The sequence below is a fragment of the Chelonia mydas genome, chromosome 1 (assembly GCF_015237465.2).
Source record: "Chelonia mydas isolate rCheMyd1 chromosome 1, rCheMyd1.pri.v2, whole genome shotgun sequence".
NCBI classification, from domain to species: Eukaryota; Metazoa; Chordata; order Testudines; family Cheloniidae; genus Chelonia; species Chelonia mydas.
Window position 1 is genome coordinate 150,672,667 of NC_057849.1, and position 23,436 is coordinate 150,696,102.

The 23,436-nt window shown below is 42.3% G+C and overlaps 1 protein-coding gene and 1 long non-coding RNA gene across 12 annotated transcripts in view; one reads left to right on the plus strand and one right to left on the minus strand.

Annotated features, from left to right (window-relative positions):
* USP9X (ubiquitin specific peptidase 9 X-linked) overlaps positions 1–23,436 on the plus strand; it is a 197,599-nt gene that overhangs the window by 95,816 nt on the left and 78,347 nt on the right. For 6 of the 11 annotated variants that reach the window (XM_037902604.2, XM_037902576.2, XM_043538097.1 and 3 more), the window contains 5 exons: positions 1,837–1,965; positions 11,352–11,439; positions 18,227–18,569; positions 20,759–20,854; positions 22,238–22,449. In XM_037902604.2, coding sequence (XP_037758532.1) covers positions 1,837–1,965; positions 11,352–11,439; positions 18,227–18,569; positions 20,759–20,854; positions 22,238–22,449 — 868 coding nt within the window. The remainder of the gene's footprint in view (positions 1–1,836; positions 1,966–11,351; positions 11,440–18,226; positions 18,570–20,758; positions 20,855–22,237; positions 22,450–23,436) is intronic. The other 5 variants (XM_043538096.1, XM_043538098.1, XM_037902591.2 and 2 more) reach the window with 1 other exon arrangement.
* On the minus strand, positions 367–15,056 carry LOC122464064. The gene is made up of 3 exons (XR_006287917.1): positions 15,046–15,056; positions 1,978–1,983; positions 367–668 (listed from the first exon to the last, which is right to left on the minus strand). It is a non-coding gene; the product is annotated as an uncharacterized LOC122464064 (long non-coding RNA).

Below are 23,436 nucleotides of genomic sequence, written 5' to 3' on the forward strand. Positions count from 1 at the left end.
CAGGGCCCCTTTCCATCCTCTTCTCCCCAATTCTCCCCACCCCCGAGAAAAAAGTTAGCTCCAAGAGACTCCGATGAGTACAGACAGAACAAATGAGGAGGGAGACCCAAGCACAAGGGGGGGGGGGGGGAGGGGGGAAGAGATAAGGACAAGGTAGCCTGGGTGGGGTTGGGGAGGAGGAAGGGACAAGGCCACATTGCTTATTGTAGCCACACTAAAAATCAGACTGTTTGAATGACAGCCTTCTGTTGCTTGGGCCATCCTCTGGAGTGGAGTTGCTGGGTGCCCGGAGCCGCCTCCCCCACCCCCCAATTCTTGGGCATCTGGCTGAGGAGGCTATGGAACATGGGGAGGTGGGTAGGCAGTTATACAGTGGATGCAGCGGGGGCTGTGCTCTTGTTGGCTTTCGTGCAGCTCCAACAGACGCTTCATCATGTCCGTTTCCTTCCTCATTAGCCTCAGCATTGCATCCTCCCTCCACTCTTCACGCTCGCTTAATTCTTTCCTGGCCTCTCCCACTGAATGCCTCCATGCATTAAGCTGTGCCCTATCAGTGCAGTAGGACTGTATGAGCTCGGAAAACACGTCATTGCGAGTGTGGTTTTTTTTCGCCTTCTAATCTGCGATAACCTCAGGGATGGAGATGATAGGGGGAGCATAGAAACGTTCTACGCTCTTCGATTCTGGGGGGACTGCGTGGTCACCTGTGCTGATGAGTTCACCACGCTGACCAAACAGGATATGGAATTCAAAAGTTCCCAGGGCTTTTCCTGTGTACCTGGCTAGTGCATCGGAGTTCAAAGTGCTGTCCAGAGCAGTCACAATGGAGCACTCTGGGATAGCTCCTGGAGGCCAATACAATCGATTTGTGTCCGCACTACCCCAAATTCAACCCAGCAAGGTCGATTTTAGTGTTACTCCCCTCATCGAGGAGGAGTACAGAAGATGATTTTAAGAGCCCTTTAGGTCGGCAGAACGGGGCTGGTTGTGTGGACGCAGTCATTTTTAAATTGACCTAACGCGGCTAAATTCGACTTAACCCCGTAGTGTAGACCAGGTCTTAGTGTCATCTGTGGATTTTATTATCTCACTGCTCACTCCCCCTTTCCCAGCCATTAATATATTAAACAACAAATGGACCTAACGTGGATTCAATTTTTATCATGGCAGAAGGTTGACCATTTATTCCCACACTTTTGGTTTCCTGCTTTTGGCCAGTTTTTGATCCATGAGAAATACACGGTGATTAGTTTCTTTTGAGGAACCTTGTCAGGCCTTTAGAAAGTTGAAAAAAATTAACCAGTTCTTTGAGTGCTTGCTCATTTCAGTTCCATTCTAGGTGTGTGGCCGCCCACGTGCACAGTTGTCAGAGATTTTTGCCTTAGTGGTATCTGTAGGGTCAGTACTCATGAGTGCCGCACTCATGTATTAGTATATCAGGCGCCGCCAGCCCTATGCCCTCTTGGTTCTTTCTTAATGCCGTTGATGATTAGTCGGAGCACCTTTCCTTGCGTAGTAAGGGCTAGCAGTTTTTCATCTTTACTGACTTCGAGCCTTAGGGCCTTGTAAATAGTTTTTTTATAGCAGTTAGTGTTAAATGTAGTTGTAGTTAGAAGTTAGAGTCCCAGCAAGGACTTTGCCCCGGCGGGGCATGCCCCAGTCTCCCGAGTTTAAGCCTCACGTGGACTGTAACAGGCCTATGCTTGTAAGCGATCAACATAGTAGCTGCCTCAAGTGCTTGGGGTAATCACACCTGAGAGATAAGTGCCATATTTGTAAAAACATTCAGCCCTGCACACAAAGAGCGGGATATTTGTTTACGGTCTCTCCTCACAGAGTCTGCCCTTCATCCGGCTTCCGTGCCATCCTGCCAGGACTCTGAGTACCTCAGCGTTGATGTGCAGTGCACCCCCGGCACCAGTCTCCGCCCAGTATGGTTCCCTGTCGCCAGTGCCCCAAAAGAAGGTGAGAAAGCACTGCTCCCTGGCACCAGGCAAGAAGGGCAATGGGTCATCGGGGCAAGGGACCCACTTCGGGCCTCCAGGCCACTCCAGAGCCACGAGTTTGTGACTCTCCGATCGGGGCCCTCCCAGGAGTGGCATGGGATCTAAACCCCTGACGCCACTGACACCTTCAGAAGCTCAGCCGGCTCTAAGAGAGCAAAGGCCTCTGCCCGTGCCTACGATGCAGCACATGCCACAGGAATTGCCCTTGTGGGAAGCCTCTGCCAAGCCAGCCACTAAAACCCTTCAGGGGGCAGTGGAGTGCCGCCGATTCCCCTGAGACAAAGCAGCAGTCTCCAGCTCTGTGCTGCAGATCGCCAGAGTTGCTGGCCAGAGCCTTTGGGCTTGCTTTTGGTCACCACCATTGCAATTGCGGTCCCCGCCATCTCGACACAGATCATCTAGAGGGAGACGCTGGTCTCCATACTACTCGGACCATTTGCCCTCTCGCTGGTTGTCCTCCAGTGCAGGTCCTGGTCGCCTATCCAGTGGGAGTACTCTCCGTCACGTCTCCAGTCTCCTCAGCACCAGTCCCCTCGCTCCGGGCACAGGTCTCCGACTGTGCCGGTCAGCAGACAGACTCAGGTATCGACGGCCCCATCATGGTCACTGGAAGGGGATTCCTTTGGCATGGATTCCTTTAGCCCCTTGCTTAGACTCCAATGGTGTGAATGGGCACCCGAGGCTGCGTCAACATAGACAGTGCCACCTGGGCAGCACGGCCAGTGGCCTTACTGGAGTGCTGGTCATGGTCATGTCCCCTTCACACCGCTCATCGGCCGCCTCCTCGGAGCAACAGGTGGCAGCACTGACTGCATCGGGCTTGGTGTATGAGGTATGCTTGGAGGTCGAGGCAGAGGAGACTGCACCTCCCCCATTGGAGAAGATGCCCCAGGGCCTCCCCCGATGGTATAGTCATCATTTTTGTCCCCAGACAAGGTGGTTTCGGGACCCTCGAGGGCCAACCTGCTGGACAATTTTAAAGAACACCAGGCCCTGCTTTAACGGGTGGCCGAGAACTTGGGCCTGGAGGTTGGGGAAATGGCTGAGTAGGCAGACACCTTGTTTAAAGTCCTGTCAGCCTCTATCCTGGCCCTTTTCGCACTACCAGTGCATGACTGAGTCCTCAAAATTGCCAAGGCCCTCTGGCAAACTCCTTCATCCATCCCTCCCAGCTCAAAGGGCCGAAAAGAAATACTTTGTCACGGCCAAAGGTTTTGAGTACCTTTACAGCCACCCTTCCCCGGGCTCGCTGGTGGTCTGTGCCCAATTAAAAAGAGAACAAGGGCATATCATCTTGACTCCCAAAAATAAAGAGGCCAAAATATTGGACCTGTTTGGGAGGAAAATTTTATTCAACTGCCAGCCTACAATTCCGGGTGGCGAATCATCAGGTCCTCCTAGGGAGATAAATTGAAATTCTATGGGACTCCCTCCGTAAATTGAAGGAGTCCTTCCCGCAAGGTTTGGTCCAGGAATTCAGCACACCTGGTGGAGGAGGGCACCACAGCCGCTCAGTGTTCCCTCCATATGGTGTGGGACGTGGCTGACTCTGTGGCTAGGGTGGTCATGTTGGCAGTGGTTATGAGGTGCAGCTCCTGGCTTCAGACCTCCAGTCTCTCCCAAGACCACCCATTCGATGGGTTCTGTCTCTCTTTCAGAGCAAATGGATGCAAGGTTGCATGGGGTAAAAGACACTCTGGCCACCCTTTGCTGGTTGGGCATGTATTCGCCACAGTTTGCAAGAAAGCAGTTCTAGCCACCCCCGCCACCAAGGCCTTGGCTGTCTCGTCCAGGGTCTGCAAGGAGACGAGACAGATGTTAGTTTCAGCTACTGCTGCCCCCCTTCCTCCTCCTGCTCACCTGCACAACCCAGCCCCCATTTTGAGGGTGTAATCAGGAGAGACGCCCCAGTCACCTCCCAGGATCCACCCTGTTCTTTCCTCAATCATCTTCTGGAGATAATGTCTCAAGGCTACACCCTGAATTTTTTGGCCGCCTCTCCCTCCCCCCGTCCCTCTTCAGGAACCCTTCTCATGAGCAAGTCCTCATTCAAGAGGTTGAGAACCTCCTGCTTATGGGGGCAGTGGAGGAAGTCCCTCGAGACATGACAGGGACAGGATTCTACTTTGGTTACTTCCTAATCCCGAAAGCAAAAGATCGCCTCAGCAGGATCTTCTCGTCTCGCCATGAGTGGTTGTTCCACCCGGAGGAGGTCAGTATGATCTTCCGAAAGTGGGGAATTCCCACAGGTGGACTTGTTCGTGTTGTCTCAGAGCAGGAAATGCCACGTGTTCTGCTCGCTCTGGGGAATGGATAGGGGTTCCCTGCCACATGCTTTCCTGCTCCCATGGTCGGGGTGGCCTGATGTATGCGTTCCCATCAGTGCCGTTGATCCACAGAGTTCTAGTGAAGATCAAACGGGACAGGGCTAAGGTTATCCTGATGGTCCCTGAGCAGCCTCACCAAGACCGGTTCGGCACGCTGTTGGAAATTTCGGTAGCAGTCCTGCTGCAGCTACCTCTCTGGCCAGACCTGCTGTCCCAGGACTACCTGAACCTGGAGGTGTTGCACTTGTTGGCATGGCTACTGCATGGATGAATGTGGAAGAGCAGGAGTGCTTGGCCTGAGGTCTTGGTGGGTAGCGGAAAGTCCTTCACCAGAGCAACTTACCTGGCCAAGTGGGAAAGGTTCACGTGGCTGGGCTTTGGAACGATGTGTCCAGGCTGAGCAGTTCTCGCTGCAGGTGATCCTGGATTATCTTGTGCATCTCAAACTTCAGGGCTTGTCCCTGCCATCGATCAGGGTCCACCTGACCACTATTTCGGTTTTCCATCCTCTGTTCCAAGGCAGGTCGGTCTTTGTTCACAACGTGATGGCCCGGTTCTTGAGAGGTCTGGAGTGTCTCTACCATCACATCCAGGATCTTGTTCATCCCTGGGAGTTGAATCTCGTGCTGTCGAGACTCATGGGGCCTCCCGTTGAAACTCTGGCTTCCTGCTTTCTTCTTTTTCTCTCCTGGAAGGTTTCGTTCTGAGTTGCAGTTACGTCTGCCCGCAGGGTGTCTGAGATCAGGGCACTTACTTGAGAACTACCCTATATGGTCCAAGTGTGGCCACACCCAGCGTTCCTGCTCAACGTGGTTTCCCAGTTTCATACCGACCAGCACATACACTTACGGGTGGTCTTCCCGAAGCCCCATAAATCCAAATAGGAACGCAGGTTGCATGCCCTGGATGTCTGATGTACTTAAAAAAATATATATATTTACTATAACTTTTTGAGTCTTTGGCTAACTGTTCCTCAAATTCTTTTTTGGCCTTCCTAATTGTATTTTTACACTTCATTTGCCAGTGTTTATGCTCCTTTCTATTTTCCTCACTAGGATTTAACTTCCATTTTTTTTAAAGGATGCCTTTTCGCCTCTCACTGCTTCTTTTACTTTGTTGTTTAGCCACAGTGGCTCTTTTTTTGGTTCTGTTACTATGTTTTTTAATTTGGGGGTATACATTTAAGTTGAGCCTCTATTACGTTGTCTTTAAAAAGTTTCCATGCAGCTTGCAGAGATTTCATTTTTGGAACTGTAGTCTTTAATTTCTGTTTAACGTCTTCATTTTTGTGTAGTTCCCCTTTCTGAAATTAAATGCTATATTAAATGTGATTAAATGCAATAACAATGTAATCACACCATTTTCAATTATTTTGGTAATTTATTTCAAAATACTCATCAGCAAATAATTGAAAATGATTATATTGTGTTGTTTTGACAAATAAAATTGCAGAATTTTGCAGGGTTTTGTCACAGAATTTTTAATTTTTGGCATAGAATTCCCTGAAATAATTATTTCAACACATTTACCAGGCAAATATGTATGACCTACTAATCTATAAGTCCTCTGGCCACTCCTCAAGCCTTTATAAAATATAGATACAGCATTTGTGGTCATCCAGTTCTCTGGTACAATATCTTTTTGCACATTTTTGGTGGTAGCGCAACCATTTTATTCTTGAGCTTCTTTAGAACTCTTGGAGGTATACTGTCTGTGGCTCATTGTCTTTTGATTCATTAGTATGTTTTAGCACTTCTTCTGACACCTCAATCTCTGACAGTACCTCATCTTTATTATTGGAAAAGAGTAAATCTATGGTAGGTATTTCCCCAACATCCTCTTTAGTGAATTTAGCTCCTCAGCAATGTCCTTATCTTCCTTAATTGTGCCCTATGTTCCCTGGTGATCTAGCAGACTCTCAAATTCTTTTCCAGGTTTCCCACTTCTGATGAAGTTCAAGAATTTCTTCGTTTTTGTATCTTTCAATGTTGAAGGTTATATAATTAATTTTAGTCCCCCTGATTTTCCCCTTACATATTGTTTGCTGTATTTATACTTCTGTTACTATGGTTAGATTTCTAAATTTTGAAGGATTTCTCTTTGGCTTGAATAGTTTCTCTAAATTTTTATCTTTTAGCCATATTGAATTACTACCTACTTTCCTGGTTCCCTTTTTATTCATTGGTACACATGCCCTCTGAGACTTTACAACTAAGGATTTTACTTCCTTTTCTTTTGTTTTAGGGTCTGTAGCTGCTGTGTGCTTTTTTGAACTTATGTGCCAGGTGTCTCATTTTTATTCTCTTGATTTTAGCTTGTGACTGAGTAGGTTTGATGTATAGTTGTCTTTTCTTTGAAATAAATGGTTTATATCTAAATTTTTCATGTTCCTTGTTATTTTCTTCTGTCATGTGCCTGATGTTTACCTGGCCTAGGACCTTCAGTATTACTCTGTAGTGATTCAGGTAGATAGGTTTTTTTACTCCCCAACAGAGTGATTTATAGTCCAGACATTTTTCATAATTATTAGAGTGTAAAGTTTTGCCTGAGAACCTATTCTTGATTGGCTGGAAAATTAAACTTTCTGGCTGAGTTGAACTGCTGTACTAAAATGCTGAGGCACAGAGGGACAGAAAGCAGGACTGAGTGGGGAAATCAAGAGGAGGAAAGAAGAGAAATTAAGGGAGAATGAAAGAGAAAATGGAAACGAGGGAAACTCAGAAGAATAAAATCTGTTCCTCAAGAGATTATTCCTTTTGTCTGTCAGAAGAGCTTTCCCAAGAATAGCCACTGAGATAAGGGGAAGTGTGGGAGCAATAGTGAACGTCCAAATGACTGAGCCCAAGGTAGGAAAACTGACGGTTGAATTTCAGACACGGAAAAGTGTAGAATTTATTCAGCATTTACTTCCTAATTGTAACATTTCTCACCTATTCCCAGTGATAAATTTACTAGATGATAAAAATCTCACTTTTGTATATATATTTTTTAATCTTCTACTGTGACAAATAACACCTGGGATTACTATAATGGAATGGGAAAAATATAGTTTTCTTTTTTTAGTTTGAGTATTTGATAGTGCTCTTGAGTATATTCAGTTTCACCTGTTTGCATGGGTCTTTCACAAAGCAAAAAGGTAGGGAAATCTTTTTTTTTTTAATGGAATGTGATTTTGAAACCACAGAGATTGGTAGGGACAGGTATAGTACCTGAAATTCTTGATTAAATTGACTAGTTTTTAAGTTGGTGTACCTTTTTTCACACATTCATAGATGACTGTCTTTTCAGACCGTTCCTTTCCCCCAGTTCTGAACCATTTGCCGTATGCATTGACTATTGGATCTATAAATTTGTTTTTTTCTCTTAGAAGCAATGGGAAATTGATTTATTTTGTATCTTTACAATTCAGTAGAACCCCGTTTATATGTCCCTTCATTATCTGGCTCTCCGTATTAACCAAACAACCAGTGCACACAGGTCCAGAAGCAGGCAGTCTCTCCTGTGGCAGCTAGGTGGTGCTGCAGCCTTGCACTTACCCATTCTCCGGGTTCTCCGAATTTTTGATTATCTGATCTAGCTTCTGTCCCAGTTAGATTGGATAAACGGGGTTCTGCTATATGTGAATTGCATAGAGAGACTGGCTATCATGACACAATTTCCCACACGTGTCACATTTGTCAAAAGTAATCCACGTTATTTGTCAGATTTAGTCTGGTTGTTTCTCTGGATTATAATGAGGTTGTTAGGCATTTGTGGCTAACGCATGTTTAGTAGTATCTTTTAGCTGCTCCATTCAAGGATCAGAGCGCCATTATGGTAGGCACTGTACAGAAGCATAATAAAAAGACAGTCCTTTCATCAAAGAGCTCTGCTCCAGATGTGATCTAATTTTATGACAGCCATACAGGCCCACACAAACACACCCAGTTATTTACAAAGCTAGGGGGTTCTTACAAAACCTTATTTAAATAAAAATATTTCAGTTTTTTTTAAAGTTAAATCTTCTACAGTACCATGAACCCGAACATTATGATGGAGAACATTTACTACAAAGTGAAATGAACTAGCAACAGGTGATACAGAAAAGTTAATACTATGAATATAATTAAAGTATTATTGTCATCTATTGCTCTTTGGGGCAGGGACTGTCTGAATTTTTTACAGTGCCTAAAATGTTAGTGCATTAATTCCTGACCGGGGCATTTAGATTCTAGCACAATGCAATTAATAGCAACAACAGTATTAGAGTAATGTTGGCAGGACCCACCAGAGATTGTGGCCTGTTTATGTTTAGTGACCACAGAAACCCGTGGTAAGAGATAGTCATTGCTATAAAGATTTTAGTCCATATAGAAAAAACATACAAAGGCTTGGAGAAAGGGAGAACAATACTTTCTATTTTACACATGACAAACTGAGTCACAGAGATTAAGTGACTTGCCTGCGGTCACAGGAAATCTGTGGCAGAGCTGGCAATTGTATCCAGGCTCATGCCTTAACCACAAGTTCATCCTTCATTATTTTAACCATTTATACCTCTTATTTTTTTTCCATTACAGCTTGGATAACTTTATGAAAAGCAGCAAATAGTGTCATAAATAGTGAAAAATAAATTTAGTTTTTCAAATTTTACTTTTACTAATATTAAGTGTTAGTAACTGAGGAAGGGGCATTATTTTCTTTAAATTTATATATGTACGACTTTCTTTTAATTTAGTGATTGTGAATTAAGTACTCATGGAGATCATTGACCTGCTACTGTATATAGATATAATAGTGTGTTCAAGCCAGCAGTACACTAATCATTGATAAGCACAACTGGTACTTCACATGCTGACTCAGACCTTTTTCAAAGAAGAAAAGACTTAATTGAAACAGAGCAACCAGAATCACATTGACAGGTGTTTTAGGAGATGGAACTAGTTGCAGTCTGTTACACAAGCTGGGTTTTTTCGTGGAAGACTGCATTTTTAGAGGTGGTCTACATGGGGAAATAGGCTAGAATAGGTATTACGCAGTAGCTATTTCACACTAGCTTACCAGGTGGACACTCTTATTCTGCAATAAAAGACCCTTTGTGCTATTTAGCTTTAATCCACTTTGGAAGTACAGCTGTAATACAGAGAAGTGGTTTAAGTGGATAATACATAGGAAATGGGTTGTTAAACTCACAAAGGCAGTTTTAGTGTGGAATAAGTGTCCACGTGCTGAGTTAGTGTGGGTTATTATGCTTTTAAATTCATACCCTAGCATAGTTTGCAGTAGCTTTCCTGTGTAGACAAGCCCTTAGAAGGTCCAAGTTCCACCCTTGCTCATTATGGGGTTTGGCAGGGCTTGGCTGATAGCGGTATGGGTAAAGGGTTATTCTTTTTATTATTATTGATGGAGCACTTTATTCAGAGAAGGGATCAACCTCTGGTCATATATAATACTGTAGATCACTTGGAATGGGGCATTAGGTGAGACAATCAGTGGAACTTATTTATGGGTAAACTCTGATATAACGAAATTTATCCATATTTGTTAGAGAAGCAAGGAAACTAGACAACCAGATATTCTTTGATAACCTATTAAAGTACTAACTGGCTCATATTTACTATTTTTAAAAATCACATAACATCATTAGTTACTTTTCCAAGAAAAATGAGTAGTGTTCATCCTGAGTGAAAATCTAAAAGATTTGGTGGATAACTTGCTATATGATACTTGCAAAATGCTTTTATTTTTTCAGTGAGGTAATTCAAATAGAATGTTTTTATGAAACTTTGTGTGCAAGCACAAACACATGCATTCATTTCTGGGCTGAGATCAAGGATGCGAGAAATTTCAGCCCCAAAATTAACTTTACTAGTTTTGGATTGAAATTAGGGATTTGAAATGGAAGTATTATTTCCACCTAAATGATTGTCACTATCATACTATGAGGTTGTAAACTATTAATGATTAGTAAAATTAGTTACTGTAAATCTTCCTGAAGTTTTCAAATATAACACTGCAGCTCAGATCTTTCTTCCTGGTTTTGTGTCACAATAAAACCATGTTGTATTCTAGCTGCACTTGTAGCATGTACAAATGCAGAAATAAAACTTAGTGTATAAGATATGACAAAGATATGAGAAGAACCAGTTTGCTAAATCTTGCAGGAGAAAAACCCCAAAATATATAACTTGGCCTGACAAACGATATCATGTTGCTCTCTCTCTACACGCACTCTTTGTAGCTTTGACTTTTGACTCATTACTAACAATAAAGTTGAAAAAACTTTCATTACAATGAAAGGATTAGAAATACTAATTCTACATGTAACAACATCTTAACTGCTAATAAATATTGTTCTGTCCTATCTTGAAATTGCCAGTTTATGACTCAGTATCTACATTTCAGTAAAAAACTGATTCATCAATATAAAAATTGCTTTGGATAGCTGTCATGTCTCTTCTCCCTCCCTACTTCCTAAACCCCTGATGTGACAACAAATGTTTATGGTAGCTTTAAAGAAACATTGTCATAGTTGGTATCTCCAATATATAACCCATCTTTAAAACAAACCACTTTTTAAAGTGATATAATTCTTGCCACAATGAAGGCTGGTTACAATACTGTTAAAATGTCGACATTGCTGGGTAACCTATCAACCATATATCCAGTGTACAGGATTTTTTTCTCTGCTTGCTTTGTTTTTCAAAGAAATAAGAGTTTGAGCGATGGAGAAATGCAGCTGTCTGAGTAAGCAGAACGCAGTATTCTTTAATATTTTAATATTCTATTCATAATGAAAGACACACGTGCACATCTGCAAGTAAAAATACAGTTGGTGAATCTAATTGTAGGCCAAGCATCTTCGACAGTGTATATCTTAATTTAGTCTTTAATTCTGAGCAGGTCTCTGAAGATTCTTATTACAGATTTATGAATCACTTTTGTTAAAATTGGTTTGGTTCTCTGCAGAGCAACAAGACTTTAGAATCAGCATCTGTTTTCTGTATGTATTGCTTAATAAAACTTCTTAAATTTGCAGAGCATGGAGAGTATGATCCACAAACTGTAAGACCAGGAAGTAGATACAGTCATGTGCAAGAAGTACAGGAGCGACTTAACTTCCTACGGTTAGTTTCGAGTAACTTAAGTCATTTTCTCTAGAAGGCAAACAAATTCATAACTTAAACTTCTGAAATGGAAAGAAACAATTATGTTGAACTTTTTTGTTTCTTTTGTACAGTTGTCTAACTTAGTGTATGGCATTAACATTTAATTCCAGCAGATCAAGATAGCAAAATGAAGTAAAATGCTGGATTTCCTGGATTTGAAAGAGGACATAGTATTAGAATACCCAAGAGAGTATTAGGGGTTGTATACATAAAGACATAATCCCTCCCCCACAGAATTTACAATATAGGGCCTTGATTGTGCACTAAAATGTGTGCCCGCACAACGCAGTGCATGTGCCAAGTCCCATTGATTTAAAGAAGCTCTTTGTGTGTGGTGGGCTGCACCTCTGTACATATCAGGTTAGGATCGTGGCTTAATATTAGACATGGCACAATAACTGAAGGTAACAAACGATGCAGCAATAAACACTTGGTTACTTAGCCATTAACATATGCACATGCCTAAAATAAACCTTTTAAAATGATGACTTAGTGTGAGCAACATGGAAGAGGTGAGTTTGGATTTTATAACGACCATGTTATAGTTCTTGAATAAAGTAAGAAAACAAAGGATTTAGGAAGAGAATATTAAAAATTATTTGCCACAGAATGATACTGCTTGAAACTTGTCAAGTTCTTCGTTTGGACATAACGGTATTCTTTCACGGTTTATTTATATTGTTATCCTTGTGGATGTACCATTCTTCCATTTGTCTGATCCTAAATTTTTTTAAACTCATTCTTTAATGCAGATTCATATTATAACTTTGAATTTCACTCAGAACTGATTATAGATTAAACTAAATAGTACTTCTTCGAGTAATGGTTTCTATTGTATTCCACTGAGGGTGGGTTTACACATGCATGCCATGTGTCCAGAGCCAGAGAATTTGGAAGTACTAGTGTTCATTGGTCCACGCATGAGCCCTTGCTTCACCTCATTATTTCGTCCAAGATTGTAAAGGGCTGGGCAGACCAACTGCGTCCCCAGTTCCTTCTCATCACTGCATGGTCCAAATCCAAGCTGTAGTTGCTAGTGTCCTCTCGTCTGACACTTTATATACAATTCTGAATTTTTTTGTTTAGTTTGTTTGCTTCTACTGTTTTTACTGCGTTTTTTTTGTTTGTTTTTTACATAGTTTAGTTTTAGTAGGACTGGGAATTCAGGATAATCTGTTTACTGGTCCTACCAGCATCCACACACGGGTACTGGATTATGCCGAAGATTTCAGGCTTCAAGATCTGTGCTTCTTGCCCGCGTTTGTTCTTGTCCAGCAACTAGTCCCAATGCTGCCTCTGTTTGGGAGAAGCCCACATTTCATTCAGGAGCGGTATCTGCTGGTCCTTCCCAAGCCATACCTGAGAAGGCCGGGCTCTCCCCCTCAAGAAGCACCTCAGGGAAGTCGCCGGAGGCCTCAGTCAGACCCGGGTTAGGGTTGTGGACTCTGTGCTGAGGCCTAGTCGGGAGGCAAGGAAGCATGTGTATAAGCATGGCAAAAAGAAAAGGAGTACTTGTGGCACCTTACAGACTAACCAATTTATTTGAGCAAGAGCTTTCATGCTCACAAAAGCTCATGCTCAAATAAATTGGTTAGTCTGTAAGGTGCCACAGGTACTCCTTTTCTTTTTGCGAATACAGACTAACACGGCTGTTACTCTGAAACATAAGCATGGCAGTAAGTCTTCCTCCAAAACAAAGGATGATACATCTCCCACTAGTTCCAGCCATGGAGAGGCTGCATGTTCCACGGCGTACAAGCATGAGAAGAAACCGCGCACACTAGCAGATCCGCCGGTACTGAGCATGCACTCAATTTTGGCTACAGAACGGGTACCATTAATTCTGGGGTGATGGGAGAAAGCACCAAAGCCACATGAGCAGTTAGCCCTAAGGGAACAGAGATCTCCATGCTTTCCTCTGCAAACTGCACCTAGGGAGGTCCAATCTCCTATATAGGACTTGCTAAAGTCTGGTTGTGCTTTGACTCATTCTCATGTGGTTTACAGACTTCTGCCGTCTCCAGCGGTACCGCCGTTGGAACCAGGATCTGAGTTCTCATCGTTGAAGGATTTTGCTGGAGTAGAAGTGTCAGTACGAGTACCTGAAAGATACTGCAGATATGCTGCAGATATCTCATCACACTTGATGGCCCTGGAAATAGTCATGCAGAGAGAATCATGGCTGCACTCATTTGGTTTCCCCAGAGAGGTGCACAATACCACTGAGGACCTCCCTTTTGATGAGTCACACCTGATTAATTAGAAGACTGATGATTCCCTGCACTCCCTAAGGGATGCCAGAGCCACACTTTGATCACTGGGTATCTATCCACCTGCCCCAAGTGGAAATTCTACTGCCCGCCACCTACACAGTGATTCAGGACCCCCCATTTCTTCCACCAGAGGCCATATGAACCTCCTCGTAAGTACTGGAAGACTTTACAATCCCGCCCTCCAGGCCTGCCTTCGCAGTCTTCATCCTGTCATGTTCAGACTGCTCAAAACAATATTTTTGAGTGCCACTGAAGAGCTGTCAACCACCATGCCTACTGCCATGCAACCAACTCACCCCCTTTGTGGGTCATCTACCACTCTTACTACTAGTCTGGAGCGCAATAACAGCAGACAAGTTGGTCCTGGATGTCATCCACTATGGCTATACAGTTGAGTTCACCACACTACCTCATCCACATCCCACACCGTGATCGCTTTCCAAGGACCACTTTCACGACAGGATCCTGGTACTAGAAGTAGACTCCTTACTGCAAAGGGGAGTGATAGAGCACGTTCCTCCGAACTATCAGCGCATGGGATTCTATTAGACTTGGAGCTTGTCTTCTCTACCGGGGTAAGTTGACCTTAATTACTCTACTCCAACTATGCGAATAACATAGATGGAGTTGATGTAGCTTATGTCGACTTACCCCAGTGCCTTCACTGCGCTGCATCAATGGGAGGTGCTCTCCAGTCAACTTCCCTTACTCTTCTTGGAGAGGTGGAGTACCGGGGTCGACCAGAGAGCGCTCTGCCATCGATTTAGCAGGTCTTCAGTAGACCCGCTAAATCGACCCCTGCTGCATTGATTGCAGCAGCGTCAATCTCCCTATAGTGAAGACCAGCCCTTACTTTTGGGTACATAAGAAGGGGAGGTGGAAGCCTACCCTGGATCTCTGTAACTTCAATCGCTTTATCCGCAATCCCAAGTTTCGCCTTAGTAGCCATCATACCGTCTCTAGGAAAAGGCAGGTGGTTTATGACTCACTATGTAGGCCTCCTGTTTTCACAGAGACATCCATCCAGCCCACAGAAGATTCCTGAGGTTCATGGTGGGCTTTAGCATTTTCAGTGCAGGGTCCTTCCTTTTGGACTCACCCCTGCTCCCTGGATCTTCACCAAAGTTCTCTGTCATAGCAACCCTCTCCGATGCTCAGGAGTCCTTATTTTCCCCTATCTTGACGATTGGCTGCTAGCAGCATGATACACAGACGAAGCTCGAATCTCAGCTTCCATGTTGCTCAGACTCCTTTCATCCCTGGGAGTCAGCATCAACATGGAAAAATCAACTGTAATTCCCACACAGTCCTTAGACTTCATAAGGGCTTCCATCAACTTGGTCACAGCCTGATCTTACCTACCAAGGGACAGATTCCATACTCTGCAGGCACTCGTTGTCCAGGTAGTCAACAGTCCATCTGTCCCATTCAGAACTTGCTTATCCCTTCTTGGCCTCATGGCAGTCTGCATGTACATCACTTCCTTTGCAGTCTACAGATGTGGCCTCAGAGAGTCTACTTACTTACGCGACATGCTATGGACCTTATGCTGACAGTCCCCCGCACAGTGCTCTCTTCCTTCCAGTGGTGGATAGACACACAGCAGGTCTGTACAGGGATCCCCTTTCTCCCATCCTCCCTGGACAGACCAATTATCAGGCACATCCCTCACAGGATTGGGAGCACACACTGAAGAACACATGACACAGGGGACGTGGAGCCCTTGGGATACCTGGATGCACATCAACATTCTTGAACTCTGGGCAGTACAAGTGTGTCAAGCATTTCTACCTTCCATTTGCTCCCATCATGTTCTTATCAGCACCACCATTGTTTATTACATCAACAAACAAGGGGTCACGAAGTTGACTGCTCTGTGCAGGGAAGTGGTCAACTGTGGGATTGGTGCATTGCCCACAAGATCCTGTTGTCGGCAGCCTATCTTCCAGGGACTCAGAATGTGATTGCAGACTTAGTTGAAGATTCATTGCTGATCACAAGTGGGAGCTTCACAACTCCATAGTAAATGACATCTTCAGCCAATGGGGGACTCCGATCAGAGACCCTTTTGCCTCCCACGTCAATAATAAATACCGCACATACTGCTCAAAGGGGAGGTGGTGTCATCCACTCTCAAGGTGATGTTCTCATCCTCCACTGGTCAGACCAGATCAGCTACACCTTCCCCAGGTCAAGTGGAAACACTTCACCTCCTGTGCCCAGCAGAATGGGCTTTCCCTGGAGGAAGTGGACATTCCTTTTTGGACTACCTGCTGTCCTTGAAGATGTCAAGACGCCCTCAATTCTCTCAAGGTCCATTTAGCAGCTATCAGCGCCTTTCACCCTCCCATGGAAGGATATTTCATATTTACACATCTGTTGACCCTCAGGTTTTGAAAAGATCTGCTGAGGACTTTACCACCCATACAACCTATCACCTCCCAGTTGGACCTCAACCTCGTTCTAGCTGCATTAATGAAACTGCTCTTTGAGCCATTAGCTTCATGCTCTGTCCCTCCTTTCCATGAAAATGACCTTCCTAATGGCTATTAGTTTGGCCAGAAGGGTAGGTGAACTTGGAGCTATGATGGCAGGACCCCCCTCCCCCCCCCCATGTTCCATAAGGGCAAAATCTCCCTGTCCCTGCACCTCAAGTTTCTACCGAAGGTCGTATCCTGGTTTCATGTCAATCAACCCATATGCTTACCTGCTTTCTTTCCAAAGTCTCACACCTCAGTGGAAGAGCAGCATTGTCACTCCCTCAGTGTCCACAGGGCCATGAGCTTCTACCTGCAGAAGATGAGACCAATCAGGAAGTCCCCTAGACTCCCTATAGCTATAGCTGAGAGGATTAAGGGACCAGCAGTCTCCACACAAAGGATTTTGGGGTGCATTACGTTCTGTCAGTTGTAGTAACTGCCTGCACCCCTTGGGGTGAGAGCCCATTCTAGAAGAGCCAAGGCATTGACTATGGCCATCCTCCACAATGTGCTACTTCCAGACGTATGTAGGGTAGCCATGTGTTTGGTACATACTTTCACTGCACATTACAGCTTGGTGCAGGACTCTGCAATGGATGTTTCATTCAGTGTGGCTGTCCTTAGTTCAACCATTCCATCCTTGTCCTTGCACCCTTCTCCAAATTAAGTACTGCTTGTTAATCACCCTCAGTGGAATATAATAGGGACCATCACTTGAAGAGGCCGTTACTTACCTGTAACTGGAGGTTCTTTGAGATGTGTGGTCCCTATCTATATTCCACTTCTCGCTCTCCTTCCCCTCTGCGGATCTATTTGATTTGTCGTGGAGAAGGAACTGGAGACACGGTCTGTCCACCTTACTCTTTATTGCCTCTGACAAAACCATGAGGCAAAGCAAGGGCGCGTGCGCAAACGAACAGATGTGACTATTTTCAAATTCTCCGGCTCCATAAACCCACCCTCACTGGAATACAGAGAGGGACCACTCGTCTCAGAAAACTTCCAGTTATAGGTAAGTAATCTCTTATTAAATGGTTACTTTATCAAATAGTGGGGACTAACTCCTGGCCACCAATCTTTAAACAATTATCATTCTATCATATTCTAATAGTTACTGTATTTTTCTTGAAATTTGGCAATGATTTTGGTATGTATATAATGGAATAATATTGTCAAATTTATAATTGCATGTCATAATATACTATAAACATAAGGTTTATGATTGGTATGAATGATTTTGTTACTCTCTAGTCCTCTATTTCTTTCACATACAGTCAAAGTATATTACTTTGATCCATATATAACTGATTCTTGAAGAGTAAAATCTATTGTGTATTTTCTTGAAATGTTCTTACAAGAATTATTAAGTATATCTGTGTGAAAGATAACTGTAAAGTTACAAACTTCTCCAAGACCTTTCTTGGAATTAAAAGATGCATGAAGAGTAATTCTGTCTTATGTTCTGAACTGTGAATGAAGTACCCTAGAATTTCACTACAGATTTCAGACTCTCTAACTTCCTACCTCCAATCTAATATCGATAACTCAATCCATTGTTAGATGTAATTTTTCATTTCACTATGTTGCATCCTCAGAATTAAGAGGGCTAAGAATGTTTAGATAATCCAGTAATTTGGTTGCTTAAATGTAGTTTTGCTTAATATGGAAAGAAGCATGACATAAAAATTCAAGTTATCATTTGTATAGTAACGACCTTAGTTAAATGTCTTTGGAGTGAAAAAAGCATGTTCAGTACTTTATAGGTAATGTACATTTTTGTCTAATCTAGTTTCCGTACATAGTTAGAATTCTGGGGCCTGATCCTACAAACTTTTACTTTGATGAAGACAATGGGACCACTCATGTGAATGAGGGCTGATCATATGAGTAAAAGTTTTCAGACTCAGGCCTATAACATATGTTTACTGTAATTTTAGTGTCTCTAAAATGTTAAGATGTCAGTGTTGTTAATTTGTTTTTGTTTTGCTCAAGATTTTTATTGAAGGATGGTCAGCTGTGGCTCTGCGCCCCTCAGGCGAAGCAAATATGGAAGTGTTTAGCCGAAAATGCAGTCTATCTTTGTGATCGTGAAGCCTGTTTTAAGTGGTATTCCAAACTAATGGGCGATGAACCAGATTTAGACCCTGACATTAATAAAGACTTCTTTGAAAATAATGTGCTTCAGTTGGATCCTTCCCTATTAACAGAAAATGGAATGAAATGTTTTGAACGTTTCTTCAAAGCTGTGAACTGTCGAGAAGGGAAGCTAGTAGCGAAAAGACGAGCTTATATGATGGATGACTTGGAATTAATAGGATTAGACTACCTTTGGAGGGTAAGTACAGAAGAGGAAACATGCAAATGGCTTACTGCTATGTTTTTGTTAAAAACAAAATTATTTAAGACTGTAACTAAATCTGTGTAGACTTACGTTTTTGTAATTTAAGTGTTTTTCAAACTAACTGCATGAAAATTGGTGGTTCCGTTTTCCGTTCATACTCCTAAGTTAATTATTTCTCAGGGCTGAACCTTGAACTCAGAATATGACAGACAAAGAAAAAAGGGAATTAAAAAATTGAGTGTATTTGTAATGTCTGTGCATGTGAAATTAATGTTTTGTTTGTACCATAAAACCAATCCCATTTGTTTAATTTTTAAAATACCTTTGACGTGCATTGTTCATTTACCTTATGCTCTCACTCACCAGTGATTTTACTTATGAAATCACCATTTCCGCTAATGGCCAGTAACATCTCGGGGTTACGGGAAAAGATTTATCTTTCCAGTTAACAGGAAATGGAACTGAACTTTATTTTGAGCATCTGAGAAACTGGCTCATGTAATTAGTTGCAGTATTGTGTAAGTAACAAACAGGTATTGCGCTCTCATCTCTGAACAAGGTGATCATTGTTTTAGTCCTTTTACTAAATATGGAGCTTATGCTCACTACTGCAGAGTTATGGATGCAGTCTTTTGGATGAAAGATTAGACATCCTTTTTTGTTCAAGGTTGGTGGTTTCTAGGTGGCAGCTGATGATCCCATGATAGTTATTAAATAGAGGACACTGGCGTTATCAACTCCAACTTTCAGCATTCCATTTCTGAAATACCTTTGATATCTAGTGTATAATGGCTGTGCTACAGCATCAGCATTAATGTTTCATTTTGTAAAGCACTTGAAGTACCTAGAGCAGGGATTAGCAACCTTTGGCACGCGGCCCGTCAGGGAAATCTGCTGGCGTGCTGGGCCGGTTTGTTTACCTGCAGCGTCCCCAGGTTCGGCCGATCGCAGCTCCCACTGGCTGCGGTTTGCTGGTTCCAGGCCAATGGGGGCTGCAGGAAGCGGCATGGGCCGAGGGATGTGCTGGCCACCTCTTCTTGCAGCCCCCATTGATCTAGAACGGCGAACCACGGCCAGTGGGATCTGTGATCGGCCAAAGCTACGGATGCTGCAGGTAAACAAACCGGCCCGGCCCGCCAGCGGATTTCCCTGACAGGCCACGTGCCAAAGGTCGCTGATCCCTGACTTAGAGTGTAATCCAAACATTTGGGATATGCCCAGTGAAAAAGCAATGGGGGTGCTCTTCCGAGCTGTCAGTTGTGGACAGTAACTTCCTTGGATCTGCCCTTCTGCCTGGAGCTACTATCTTGCTACTTAGTGAGACCAATTTATGACAGCTTTTCAGCTTCAGTTCAGGCCAGTGGCTGGCAGTAAGTTTCCTAATATTCAAATTAGGTACAACACTCCTTTTTCTAGGTTCTGAAGTAAATTTTAAATCTCATCTTAAATGGTGGCACAGATTATCTTGAGTTGAGAGAGGTCTTTAATGATATTAAATTGTTGAATTAAAAAATTAACTTCTTCTCTTAATTGCCCAGAATTCCTAACTAACATAAACACAAAACTTGTAAGTACTGGTACATTTAGATCATTGGAAGGTTAAGATTTAATTGTAGCTAACTAAATGTTTTTCTGGGCCTCAAACTTAGTTGGTAATGATACAACAAGAATGCATATTCTTTAAAACTAGTGGCACTAGAAACATAGCATGGAGAAAATTTTGTGTGTCATTCTGTCACTTGACAAAGCATGATCTGTTTTTTGCAGACACGGATGAATTCTTTTAAAGCAGTTAATTTGATTGAATCTTAATCTTGATTAGGGTCACATTAGACAGATAGAAAAGGAGTACTTGTGGCACCTTAGAGACTAACCAATTTATTTGAGCATAAGCTTTCATGATGAAAGCTTATGCTCAGATAAATTGGTTAGTCTCTAAGGTGCCACAAGTACTCCTTTTTCTTTTTGCGAATACAGACTAACACGGCTGCTACTCTTAAATTAGACAGATAATTTACAATGATTGTATTTTGATTATATACTCTAGTTACTTTTTTGTTCTGATGAGCAAGAAGAAATATTTTATCCATTGTTATGAGGATATGTTCATGTGTAGTCCTTTTGTTTTTTAAACTGGAGACCAAAAAGAGTTAAAATGCATTCATACTTTTTTATTGCTTTAGGTTGTGATTCAGGGAAATGATGACATTGCCAGCAGAGCAATAGATCTGCTTAAAGAGATCTATACTAATCTTGGTCCAAGGTTACAAGTTAATCAGGTAAAAAAAATTGAGTGGAATGTAATGTTGAATAAAGATTATCGTAAAATTTAACAATTGTGATATTTTGATAGCTTAAAGTTTTGAAAATATGACAGTTTCCATCCATGGAACGCCCTCTTGGACAATGCACTCTTGCCCATGTACAGATTTTAATATGTACAGCATGTTTGTGAACCTACCCTTTCGTTCCTTTTAGCTGTTTGCAGAGATTTAGTGATCTACTAACAATGTTTAAAGATTAAAATTACTGGCTTTTGAGAAATCTCAAAGTTTAATGCACTTGTTAGTTATGTCTGTATTTCCATTAGCAAAACAGTGGCTCGTGCCAAATATTTAGTTTTGCATTCTGCTGGGATTTGAGGTATGTGATATTTTGTCCAGTGTGTTCGCTGGCTTGGGCTAGGTCATGTCAGTGGTGGCTAATACAACCCTTGAATGCATTTCACTTCTCACATAAGAGAGTATTGCAAAGCTCTCAGAAATGAGCAATCTTAACTGAGCTCTGGAGAATCAAATCCTTTCTCTCAAGATTCAGACTTGGCTATTAGTATGTTTCATTAGAAAGTGAAAGAGACTTGAAAGTTTCTAGAAAGATCATGGAAAGGATAAACTGTTGGGATTTCTGAAATTTCCTTTGTTGTTATCAAGATAGTACTAGTGGGCAGTGTTACCAGCTTGCTCATGCATATTGCAGCCATGGCACCAGGGAGGGCAGTGCAGTAACGGAAACCTTCTGTGCCTTTCTTGAATTCAGTAGTTTTAAGTATAAACATTTGAAAACATAATCCTAAAACTTCGAGGACTTCTGTGCCCTTCAGATCACCTCCAACCAGTTTCTTGCATCTAATGTTAGTTGTATTTTTTAACCCACAACTCCTTGCTACACTCCACTTTCCTTTGTTGTTCCATTAAGGACACTTTTTTTTTAGTCCTCAAAACCAGCAGTCTGCAAAATACAGTCTAAAGATATAGGTACTACCTGCCAGATGGATATGTAAATATTCCATATTCTAGTCTGTGGTGAGCAGCAACTAAATGAGAGAGCAGTCCAACTTAGTATCCTGCACAGAGCTGCACTTTGCTTACATTGCAGCTATTTGGTTCAAGTTGGTGGGTTGAGGGGCAAGGTTTGTACTATACACACAAGTTGTAGAGTTAGCACTGGTATTTCAAAAAAAAAAAAAAAAAAAAAAAAAAAAGTACACTGTATTAGATTATCAACTGTAATGTTAGTGTGGAGAAAACCAAAGTTGTGAATAGTCTTGAGTAAAGATTTGGTTTTCAGTTAAGATTTTATAGCACGTTTGTTTGATTCTGCAGCTGAAAGGTGGCTATGTAATATTTTGTAATTGTCCCAATTTCTCTTGTACGTTACATTAGGTAGTTATCCATGAAGACTTCATTCAATCCTGCTTTGATCGTTTGAAGGCCTCCTATGATACACTGTGTGTTTTGGATGGAGATAAAGACAGTATTAACTGTGCAAGGCAAGAAGCAATACGAATGGTGCGAGTATTGACTGTTTTAAGGGAGTATATAAATGAATGTGACAGTGATTACCATGAAGAGAGAACAATTCTTCCTATGTCAAGGTTTGTGAAGAACTCAGAATTACTGTGATTCATCTTCATTAAAGTGATCTTAACAGTGGAAAATGTTTGTTTCAAAATTAATTTAACTTCCTTAACCAGTGTATAAAAGAAATCCTGTAGCAGTTATCCTAAGTGAATATTACAAACTGCTATTGAACAAATAACATTTAATTTCCTTCAAAAACACCTTTACATTAATGTAATGAACTTATTAGGCATTCTAAATAACTAACTTTCACAATTCCTTTGTGAAGTAGGTAAGCATCCACATACAGATAGGAGTTAATTGATTAACAGAACTAGAATTAAATCTGAATTTCTGGCACTTGGTCCTGTAGTTGACACACACTGTCATTAAAGTATTTTTTTTTGCTATATTTCCTTTTATTTCAAAAATATTCATGTTTAGTGTTGAAGAAAAAGGCATTCTTGTTTCAAGTGCTGGTCCCTGTGTGTATTTCTCACATGATACTCATGCACACCATGTGCTTGAGTCCGGAGATTTTAACAAGCAGCGTTCATTGGCCTGTATATGCGCAGTAGATCTTCTCATGCTCCCGAACGAGGGTATAAGAAGAAGTGCTCCCGAACGAGGGTATAAGAAGAAGTGTGAGTTGATGTCCTCTCTTTCACTTCTTACTACCACATGGTCTGAGTCAGAATTCAGTGTCATCTCTTGTTTCAGCCTTTCAGAAAACCTGTAGATAAGATTGTAAGTAGTTCTTTAGCTTAGTGTAGTTAGTATAGTTTGTTTCTCTGGACTGGGGACTATGCCCAGACTCCTGGGCTTCAAAAACTGCATCTCCTGTCCTAGACCCTTTTCCATCAGCAACGAACACCAATGCTATCTCTGCTGTCTGGGTGAGACCCTTATTTTGGCAGTATTTGTTGCTCATTTCCACTAACAACGTGCAAAGGTCATGAGCTTCACCTTAGAAAATGCTTAATGGAAAAGGCAAGGAAGCCTCTCTCCTATCTGGGTCAGTA